The sequence below is a fragment of the Rhamphochromis longiceps genome, linkage group LG3, assembly GCF_057381845.1.
Source record: "Rhamphochromis longiceps isolate RC_006_pf linkage group LG3, R_longiceps_female_GT1.1, whole genome shotgun sequence".
In the NCBI taxonomy this organism is placed as follows: domain Eukaryota; kingdom Metazoa; phylum Chordata; class Actinopteri; order Cichliformes; family Cichlidae; genus Rhamphochromis; species Rhamphochromis longiceps.
The window spans coordinates 53,569,523-53,580,196 of NC_140559.1; the positions used below are offsets into that span (position 1 = coordinate 53,569,523).

Consider the following 10,674-nt stretch of genomic DNA (forward strand, 5'->3'; position numbering starts at 1 on the left):
TCAGGTGAGGAAGCAGTAGCGTCTCTCCTCTGGAACAAGTGGAACCATTTTTTCTTTTTTTTCATGCACTTTTCCACGAGCGCTTTTTTCTGCAGGATGAGATTTCTCAGCTCGTCGATGGTTTCTGCGTTTTTTTTCTTCAAGTTTCTCACATCTTTGTTCCACCTCTTCCAATGCTGCTTGTTGTTCTTCAAGCTTGTCTTTGAGTTGTTTGGATGTTTCCTCCTGTATCAGCTTGTCCTTGTGCATGTCTGCATTTCTCTGTTGGACCTCTTTGTGCTTGTCTTTTAACTGCTTCTTTCTTTTCTTGATTTCTTGATTTTTGTCTTCATGTATTTTGTCTTCTTGTTGTTTTTGTGACTGCATTTGAGTGTGTTCACTCTTCAAGTTATTGAATTCCACCAAACGCCCCTTAACGAGCTCGGAGTTGTTTCTCGCTATCTGATCGATCCTTTTCTGCATCTGTGAGCACCGTTTCTCCAGTTTGTCCCTTTCTTCTTCCACTTTAGTTGCTTTGTCCTCCAGCTGATTACAAAACTCTTGCAGTTTTAGATTTTTAGACTCAAAGTCCTGGACGATGCGTTTTCCTTCTTTCAGTCTTTTTTGTTGTTGCTCTTTCTGTTGAAGAAGGTCTTTATTTTGGCGCAGTGTTTCATCCAGGCTTTCTTTCAGCATGCGGTATTTTTCCTGCATGCTCTTCAGTTTGTGCTGCATGTCTTGTTGCTTTTTGTCCTGCTCTTCCTTCTGTTGGAGGAATTTATTCTTTTCTTCCACAGCTTCATGGAGCTGTCTTTGGAGGAGCCGATTTTTTCGGTCCATGTGTTGGAGATCCCGTTGTATCTTATCAGTCATCGTTTTCTTGTCTTGGAGCTGGTTGGTCATTTCTTTTAGTTCTGCGCGCTTTTGCCTGTTTTCTTTATTGAGGTGCACAATCTGCTCTCGGGCCTGAGCAAACTTGATTCCCCAGCCCTCATTAATAATGTTTATGTCCGGCTGGCGCTGTTGTCTTTCTTCCAGCTCTTTATTTTGGGCTTCCATTCGTCTACACTTGTCCTCCAGTTGATGTTTTTCTTCTTCAATTTGTTGCATTTTTTTCTGGAGAAGGTAGTTTTCCTTCCTACTCTCCTCTAATGCCCTTTGGAAGGATGAGATGCCATTTGGGGAAATTGGCTGGCCACTCCAGGAAGGAGAGGCGGCGTAATCTTTTTGAATTGGTTGTTTTTTTCTTGGAAACATGTTGGAGTTTCTATACGATGACTTTGAAGAGCTTTCCAAATGTTTCTGTGGTGAACGTTTTGTATGCTGCAAACACAGATGCTGCTGAAACGAACTAAATCTTGCTGTTTCTCACCCCTATTTAAGGAAAAACATCAAAGGACTTATGACGTTCTATGACATCATCACTCCAATGAGATTGTCACAAGACGTTTTGGAATGGGGTGTTTTTTTTTAAACTGTTTTCAAACTTAACTTAAAATTTCAGTGTTTCCTAGTTGTGGACTATTGGTTAGTCCAGCCGATAAAGAAATTAATTGTCACAAACATCCCTAATATTACATAACAGACGACAGAAAACAAGACAGTTTTTTTTCTAATAGAGGTATAATAAAAGTTTTTTTAATTATCCTACTTTTTATAAAAGAGAACATTTATTAAAGAGTATGTATTTAATTAAAAAACTCTGTTCATCTAAAGCAGGGGTCAACAACCTTTAAGACCCAAAGAGCCATAATTGGCCTATCTGGGGTTGAAAGGCTCGATAAATGCACGGTGTTTCGCCGGGTACACCGGCTTCCGCGAGTGTGATGCTTATTTTGAGCGATGAAAAAATAACAAAATATAATTTTATTTGTATAATGCAAAATCACAATAATCTTCCAATTTAGAACTACAAGTAAAAAAAAATCGAGAAGAAAAACGAAAGAAAAATAAAGTATCGCTGTTTACCGTCAACTAACAGAGTTCTGTCATGTTCTCGTGACAAAGTGCCAAACTGGCCTCAGTCGTGTTTTTCTTTCTTTCATCTTCTCTTCTTTTGTTGTTTTGTTTGAAGCATTTGTTTAATTGTTGTTTTTTATTGTGTGGAAAGAATTTTTCTGAAAATATAGATATAGAGAAATGATATTATATATAGTTCTATATAAAATGTGTACAAAGGAGAAAGTATATAAAAGGGTTTTCTCAGTGGGGGATCTATGCATGAATTATTTTTAAAGACGCGGGGAAAAGGACACTGTACCTGTCGATGCACGTTTCCCAAGACTAAACGAGTCATATCGCTCCATGTTTGCTACTTTTGGTTTTTGGTTTTCTCCCGCAGAGTAAGAGCATCGCAGGAGCTCCTGAAGTCAAACGACGCCTCCCAGCACTCATTTATTAAAACGGAGTCGATGCCAAAAGTCTTAAACGTTAGAATCAAAGCAACAGCTGTGAACTCAGTCATGGTGTCATGTGCAGCCTTCATCTTACTGTCACTACTTTTTCATTTTAGGGTACGTGAGGTAAAGCGTCCGTCGATGTAGCTTGACTGTACAAAATTATTTTTCTACGTTATTAACAAAACAGAGCAGAGACTGATGCTGCTCCTGTCTGACCCCCTTGTGTATGGCACGTGTGTGTGTGTGTGTGTGTGTGTGTGTGTGTGTAGGAGCGGCAGTCGCTGTGTGAGTGTGATATCACATCTGCATCACTCAAGCGTAGGCGGGCCCGCGTCAGACAACAATAAACAAAAAGCAGAAAAAGGCCAACAGTAAAAACTCAGACTCCAGCATGAGCTCCTTCCTGCTGCTTAACCAATCACCTTCCTCCATATCATCACTGCTCCCTCCCTCCTCCTCTCTCCATCCTACACCACCTTTGTTATTTAACACCGACCCCCCCAATCTGATAATCAGACAAATTCCCAAACACCTGACTTCACTGTGTCGACACCGTTCCTGACTATTTCTGACCTCAGGTCAGCTCTGCTATTATCCTGACATTAAGGGTTCGTTCACCTGCCTGCAGATGATCTGTGAGCTCGTCGGTTGTAAATTAAACTCCAAGCACACTGAGGGTAACCGGGAGGCGTTCAGGGCCTGCAGTGCAGAGCTGCAACATGACAAAAAGGGATGGGGGCTCAGATCTCCTGAACAGGGTGGAAACAACACGGTGGGTTTGTGCTGTTTGTGATTCCTGCTCCGTCACTCTGGTGGAGACGACTGCAGCTCAGCAGCGCTCCCTGCTGATCCTCTGATGAAGATGTCAACAGTATGTAAACTGAGCTGATGTGCTGCTGTTTGAGCCCACGTGGTAGCGTACGTCCAGTATGGGAGAACTTAGTCACCGGTGCTGTCTTTGCTTGTGCTCTAGCTTTAGCCTGTTTGATTGTTTGTTTTCTATTTTATTACTGCCTAAAAGGGGAGGTGGGGGAAACACATGCCTGACTTCTCCTGTCAGAGGTTTTGTAAGCTCACTGGAAGGGAAACGTGCACAATGTAAATCATAAAACAACTGACTGGGGCTGTGCTGCAGGTGGATCAGTGCTGTGGACAGTAGCTGTGGAAAAGAGACTGGACAAAGACTCTCAGCCTTAAATACAGGACAGAGGATGATCCGATCATCTTTCAGCTAACAGTGTCGAGCAGAAGGACGGCCGGCTGATGCGTCCGTACGAACCCTTTTGTACTCACTCCTGTGTATAAGGAGGCGGCGAGGGGTTGTGTAGTTAACCTCAGCACCACACAGCTACAGCAGAGGAGAGAACACAAACGAGTCCTTTCATTCGGCTCTGTTCTTTCTCCTTGTCGGTTTTATAAGCTAACACTAGAGGGCGCCATTGTGGCACATTCAGCGCTCACTCTGAGGTCACTGGACAGAGAAGAAAATACCAAACTGGGAGACGGATGGAGACGAAACATCTGGAAGATCAGAACTGTACATTTTTAAGTGTAAGAAAAAAAAAACAGACAAAACATTTGTAAATATTAAGTTTCTTGTTTATTTATACATCCGGCCCTGTATGCTTCAGGAAAAACTGAACAGGATGGAGGTGGACCCCTGCCTGGTGGCTTGGATCTCCGACTACCTCACCGACAGACCACAGTACGCCAGGCTGAAGGACATCACGTCTGACACAGTGGTCAGCAGCACAGGAGCACCACAGGGAACTGTGCTGTCCCCTCTTCTCTTCACCCTGTACACCTCTGACTTCTCTACAACTCTGAATTATGCCATATTCAGAAGTTTGCAGATGACACAGCCATCATGGGGTGTATCTGGGATGATCAGGAAGAGGAGTACAGAAGTCTGGTGAGGAACTTTGTCGCATGGAGTCACACAAACCACCTGCAACTCAACACCTCAAAGACTAAGGAACTGGTTGTGGACTTCGGGAGGTCCAGAGAAGGTCCACTGCCGGTTCAGATAGAGGGGGAGGAGGTGGAGGTGGTCAATAAGTACAAGTACCTCGGGCTGTGGGTGGACAATAAACTGGACTGGTCATGCAACACAGAGCACCTGTATAAAAAAGCCCAAAGCCGACTGTACTTCCTCAGGAGGCTGAGGTCTTTTAACATCTGCAGGAAGCTCCTGAGGATGTTTTACCAGTCAGTGGTTGCTGGAGTACTTTTCTATGCTGTGGTGTGCTGGGGGAGCAGCACAGCAAAGAAGGACTCATCCAGGCTGGAGAAACTGATCAGGAAGGCGGGCTCTGTGGTCGGCATGAAGCTGGACACTCTGGTGACAGTGGCAGAGAAAAGGACATTAAAGAAACTGCTGGACATTATGAACAATGCTGGGCATCCTCTGCACACGGCCATAAACAATCAGAAGAGTCTGTTCAGTGACAGGTTGCTTCTCTCAAAGACAAGAACTAACAGACTTAAAAACTCCTTTGTCCCACACGCCATCAAACTGTTTAACTCCTCTCTGGAGGGGAGAGGGAGGGGAAACAGGAGGACAAAGGAGGACAAAGGAGGGGGGAACAACTAAGCTGTAGTGCCTCTTCACCTCACTGTACAATACCTTTGTGCAATACTTTTGTAAATAGTCAACGGTGCAATAGACCTCAATACTTGAAATGTGCAATTCACTTGTATTTTTATTTTTATTCCTATTTATTCTATTTATCCCCTTCGTATATTTTATTTATATTTGTCTCTGTATTTGTGTGTGTGTGTGTGTGTGTGTGTGTGTGTGTGTGTGTGTGTGTGTGTGTGTGTGTGTGTGTGTGTGTACATATATATATATATAACATTCTGTAACTGTAACTTCTGTCGGTGCTGTGCTTTTTTGGAAACCGAATTTCCCAGAGGAACCCACCCGAGGGATTAATAAAGTTCTATCTTATCTTATCTTATTTTATGTTTTGTTTGTTTGTTTTTTGGAGTGAATGAATGATATGCTTATTTTGTGATGACAAAAGACAACAGGTGCAGTTTGTAATGAGAAGAAAAAAATGGCCGTTAGCTTGAGGTTTCAAATGAGTTCATCCTTACCACCGATCAGTTTTGTCTTTGTTTTTTCAACATTTATTTTATTTTTGTCATAACGTTGATCGTTATCATGTGACCATCCTGTAGCAGGAAGGTCGCTGTAGCAGAAGTCATCTCCACTGAAGCCCCCTCACAGCAGAGGGCCAGTCATGCTGTTTATTAGGATTTGCTAGTTTTCAGTGAGAAAAAACATTTTCATCAAGTTTTAAATCCTTTCGTTGCTCTTTTCTCTGCGATTGTCATAAAATCGTCGTCCTCTTTTCAAGCCTTAGCTCGCTTTTATTTTGAAAAATGAGTCTTGTGATCAGAGATGAATCTGTGCTGCATGATGTGCGTAACATCAGAGCGATAAAAGCCAGCTTTGCCTTTCAGTGATTCGCAGTAAGGACATAAATGACCTAAACTGAGACTGAAAAAAGTGCAGTCAGTTAAATGTTAGCTCACCTAACATGTAGCAGTGTTTACATGTAGCCATGTTTGACAGACTCCAGGGCTTTGATACCATAAGATGCCTCATATCCTCACAGACTCATGAGATCACACAGGTGGTCTGACCTGCTCGTGTCACACTGTGCTGTCTGTCTGTCTGTCCGTTGTTTTTCTCCTGCAGTGATGTTATGTAGCAGAAAAACAGTTGGATGCTGGAAAAGTGCAGAGCGATGGGTGACGTGTGGAGAACATCACAGTCTGTGTGTGTTCAACAGCTGTTAGAGCCACACTTTGTCCTTTCTGTGGTATAACTGCTGGATTTATTTTATTCCAACACTTAGAAACTGTCAGCAAAGCAAAACTTCATGATTGGATGATCCTGTGTCACGTCCACAGTGTCAAACGTGCACAGAGACAGTGACACCCACAGAGAAACCCTCAGCTTGGTGTCCATTGCAAATCTGCACCTGTTGTCTTCTTTCTACTTTCTTTGTTGAACTCAGAAACTCGAGACTTGAGATGAAGAAAAATGTTAAATAATGGAATAAAAAAAAGATGATTATTAAAAAAAGTAAAGTAAAATTATATAAATAAATGAGGTGATGATATTTCTGTTTACTTTAGAAGTTATTATACACTGTATGCTGTGATTCTGATCTGGGAAACATTAAAGACATTCATAGCCAGACTGCTGACTTTGTGTTTTTATGCAGTCGCCTAACAGAAGTGCAGTAAGAAACGATTTAGCCCATCCTGATTTCTTAGCTATTTGCATATTTGACACACTTACGTGTTTCAGATCGTGAAGCAAATTTTTATGATAGATAAAGACTGTAGGTTATAAGCGCAATAAGGCATCCAATACCACAGACAAAAGTGTGCCATATGCAGTTTATTTCCCCAAATCATTAAAACACTACTGTTACCATAATTTGCCCAAACCATGGATCATCCCATGTGTTTAATTAAAACTACTGTAACCAGTAACTTATCTTAAGTAATGTCACTCACTTGTTTTCACACTTTGAGCTCAACACCTTAAAATGAATAACGATATGATAATGAGCCCCACACTAAGATGTTCTGTAATCACTGCACAACCGTCTTCATTTCACTCATGTCTGCCTGTGTGATGCCAGAACCCTTAGAGAGGGAAAAAAAACATTAGCCAGCGGTTTGTCCTGGCAGGTCGGGCCTGGATCAACAGATTCCAGAGGTGTTGCTGTAAATCATGTGGTCAACCCTCCTTGTCTGTGAAAGGAGTGATACTGATTTTAACACAGTATGTGTTTCACATTGAATACACATTTTCCTCCTGCAGCATTTAACATTTGCCAACAATACAGCGTGTTACTGTAACCAACAAGCAGCCAGGAAAACACAGTTTTCTCCACACAAAATCAGTAACACAGAAAAGTGCTATCTAAAGGGTTAGGTCTGCAAGGCCCGCCCACACTCATGTGGACCTCCAGTCTCCCCCTCCTCTGGTCTCTGTCATCCTCCTGCTCCTGCAAAAACAAGCAAACAAAAACACACACATCCACCCTTTTTTCACTGTTTAGGGTTTATTAGGCATTAGCATTGATTAATCCTAAAATAGTTACCGTCTTCTCAATTTCAAGTCAGTCACACTTAGTCCACATCATCAGTCCAGCCACAGTCCAATCACATGCATTTATCCAGTCACATGCAATCGTACCAATCATTGCTGATAGTGGAAAACCGCGCATGAATTTAAATATCCACTGACAGCAATATTACATCATTCCAAAAATAAAAACAATTCTTGTTGCTTTTGAAATGGATTGAATCGCTACAATCCTTTTAAAAACAGGACTTACCATTTAATATGGTCAGCGTCCTAGGTAGGTGAATTTCCTCAGAAGCCCGTTGTAATCTAGAGAAGCTCACCTTATATTTGCTCTCAATTAAAGTATTTTATAGCGCTTTTATTTCCAATCTTGCAGGCCTGCTTTTAAATCATCAACACACAAAATCTGCATCAATTTCAATAGAATCAATAATTTTATTTTTCTTCTATAATCCCAAACTTCAGGTACTGGAATGAAATAACTCAAATCTATGTAAACTATTTACATACCATTTTAAAGGTGAAAGCTGTCAGCGTGATTTGTTGTGACAATATTTTTTTGTGTTGCAACTCACTTTTCTCCTGTGTTTAAGGTGAGCAGGGTTAAGAGTTCTGTCTACTTGTGGGGTCTCTGGTTTCTACCTTCGCTGTCAAACCTGCATATAATCAAACTCATCACTGACTGGACCTGAGGACCATCAGAAACCTCTAATATCTCTAAAATTTAGAGTCATTCTCCTCACATACAAGGTCTTGAATAAACAGGTCTCATCTTATATTAAAGACCTCATAACACATTACCACCATAAAAAAAACCCACCTGTGCATTGAATCATTAGTTGCTATTATTGAACTCTGGCTCTTTCCCATAGGGTCTTTTATCCTCTGCTCTTTTCTTTTTCTCCTCACCCCTAACATCTTGCAGGAGATTGCTGCCTGTCCCTGAGCAAGACTCTGCTGGAGGGTTCTTCCTGTTAAAAGGGAAAACACTGCCACTGAGTTTTTTTCTTTAATATTTTAGGGTCAATATAAATTACACATTATGGAGAAATACAAAACTAGATAAAAGATCTCTTCATCTGGTTTAAAGAATAACGAAGTAATGTAATCTATTTATCTGTATCTAACAAAGCTCTTATTTTCTCCAGATCTTTCACTGGCCTGCTAAAGATGCAACTAGAGCCATTTCTTAGCTTTAACCAATGACTTTATAGTAAATAGTGTGGCTCAAAATGTTACAGTACTGAAAATTCTACAACAGCCTGTGCCTCTTGCTCCGTGCAGACAGATGCAATGAAGTAAAAAATCATCTCACCCTGAGCAGGGACTTCTCATTATCAGCGCTGCGGTGCGTTCACGGTACATTGGTAAACTCAACACTCAACACACAGTAACATTTAAAATAAAATAAAAATAAAATACCATTGGCAATAAAATAACCCTTGGTTACACTCAGGAAAGCAAGCCTGAGCTCTGCGTGATCCGCTAATGATGCTACTACTGAGAGTAAAGTCTGGCTACACAAATACGTGAAATGTATAAAAGCCATTAATACAGGAAACCAGTAAAGGTACACAGCAAAATCTCCAGTGTTAAATTAACACTAGAGAGTGTCTATATGGGTCCACACCTCTGAGTGTTAAATACAACACTGTTGAGTGTTAAATTAACACTTTTGACAGTGTTATATGTTTAAAAGTAACCCAGTCAGTTTTGAAGATTAACAATGGCTAACACTAAGCAGTGCTGGTTTTCTAACACTGGAATATTTCTAACATTTTGAGTTATTTTCCAGTGGACCCATATAGACACTCTCTAGTGTTAATTTAAAACTGGAGATTTTGCTGTGTATAAATATAGATGGAACATGATGCTTATGAATGTACATCATGGACAAATAACGCCAGTATTATGGCTTTCATAATAAAGATGTCTGTGCTATTGACACGCAGATGTGGTTAGCCCAATTCAATGCAAAAATATGAATGCTGCAAATTACCATAAAAAATAAATGAATAAATAAATGATGAAAACATTCACAACAACAAGAATAATAATAATAATAATAATAATAATATCATTTATATGATAAACATCAGCATAAACTTTCTGGTGAGGGCATACTTGCATTTCACAAGAATGTGAGCAGGTTATTAATCTGTCATCTTATTGCTGAAGAATAGAAACAATAACAGTAGTAGGTAAATGTCTTTATTGTGTGGCAGTTTGCAGTTTACATAAACATTGTTTCCACTTCTATATTTAAGTAATGGCAGAAAAATAAGTAACTTCTGGAAATGTATTCTTAAAAGTTGTCATCAGCACATATGAGTCTGCGCACAATGGTAGCTGATAGTGAAATGTTTTTTTTTTTATATCAGATAGTAAAGAAGAATGACAGCTCTAAAAAAAGTTAAACTGAAGTTAAGAGAAGCTGTACTATATGAAATAGAAACTAACCACAGATATAAAAGATGCATTATTAGAGAAAAATTAAATGACTGACATGAAATTTACAATTCAGCTTGCTTTTCCTCGAGCACTTCAATCATTCTTTTCAGTTGTCCCAGTTTCTTTTCAGTTTCCTCTATTTTCTCACCCAACTCCTCATTCTCCCTGTCAATGTTAGCCTTACTTTCCTTGACGGAATTCTTAATGTACTCCATAAATGTATCAACTCGAGGAAAACCATCAGGTAAAACTTTTGCAGATTTCTTCACCAGTGCGATCAACTGGTCCATAAGGCTCAAGCATTCACTCAACAGTTCAGAACCGAAGTTCACTCCTTCCTCACGCTCAGCCTGATGGGATAAAATGTAACAGTTTCATATTACATGAATGCAGTTTACTATGTTGTAACGTTATATTTGGTCATATATGTCCGCAGTTCTCTGAACATGTACTGACCTTCAGTCTGTCCGTCTCTTGTTTTATGTTCTGATAGTTTTCTTTGAGTTGTTTCTGAAAATCCAGCATATACAGTTATTAAAAGAATTTAAATTACACCAGCAACTTTGTTTGTGGTGACTCGCAAAATTACTGAAGCTTAAGAAAAAACAATTTACCAGCTGGTCCTTGTCTATCAGTGCACTTGAAAGGCAAACCAGAGACAGCAGGGTGAAGATGAGGAACAAGCCTTTGGTGGTGCTGCAAACAGTCACTGATGCCATTGCTGTTCTT

The 10,674-nt window shown here is 40.3% G+C and overlaps 3 protein-coding genes across 3 annotated transcripts; 1 reads left to right on the forward strand and 2 right to left on the reverse strand.

Moving 5' to 3' along the window:
• Window positions 1-1,236, reverse strand: LOC146675272 (uncharacterized). Its single transcript, XM_085400356.1, has one exon. The coding sequence runs from the start codon at window positions 1,234-1,236 to the stop codon at window positions 1-3; it is 1,236 nt and encodes a 411-aa protein (XP_085256482.1).
• Window positions 1,237-3,081: 1,845 nt separating this feature from the next.
• On the forward strand, window positions 3,082-5,232 carry LOC146675273 (uncharacterized). The gene is made up of 2 exons (XM_085400358.1): window positions 3,082-3,929; window positions 4,010-5,232. Exon 2 carries the CDS (start codon window positions 4,246-4,248, stop codon window positions 4,969-4,971), a length of 726 nt encoding a protein of 241 aa, XP_085256484.1. The 5' UTR covers window positions 3,082-3,929; window positions 4,010-4,245; the 3' UTR covers window positions 4,972-5,232.
• A 4,499-nt stretch (window positions 5,233-9,731) lies between these two features.
• Window positions 9,732-10,674, reverse strand: LOC146675274 (uncharacterized). Its single transcript, XM_085400364.1, has 3 exons — window positions 10,560-10,674; window positions 10,402-10,455; window positions 9,732-10,295 (listed from the first exon to the last, which is right to left on the reverse strand). Exons 1-3 carry the CDS (start codon window positions 10,662-10,664, stop codon window positions 10,008-10,010), a joined length of 447 nt encoding a protein of 148 aa, XP_085256490.1. The 5' UTR covers window positions 10,665-10,674; the 3' UTR covers window positions 9,732-10,007.

What these genes read in the sequence shown, in the direction of transcription:
- LOC146675274 (XM_085400364.1), bottom strand. Translation starts at nt 10,664, where the DNA reads ATGGCATCAGTGACTGTTTGCAGCACCACCAAAGGCTTGTTCCTCATC. An exon ending in TGATAGACAAGGACCAGCTG is followed by an intron (nt 10,456 to 10,559) that starts GTAAATTGTTTT and finishes CTGGATTTTCAG; the next exon opens with AAACAACTCAAAGAAAACTA. An exon ending in AAGAGACGGACAGACTGAAG is followed by an intron (nt 10,296 to 10,401) that starts GTCAGTACATGT and finishes TTATCCCATCAG; the next exon opens with GCTGAGCGTGAGGAAGGAGT.
- LOC146675272 (XM_085400356.1), bottom strand. Translation starts at nt 1,236, where the DNA reads ATGTTTCCAAGAAAAAAACAACCAATTCAAAAAGATTACGCCGCCTCT.
- LOC146675273 (XM_085400358.1), top strand. Translation starts at nt 4,246, where the DNA reads ATGGGGTGTATCTGGGATGATCAGGAAGAGGAGTACAGAAGTCTGGTG.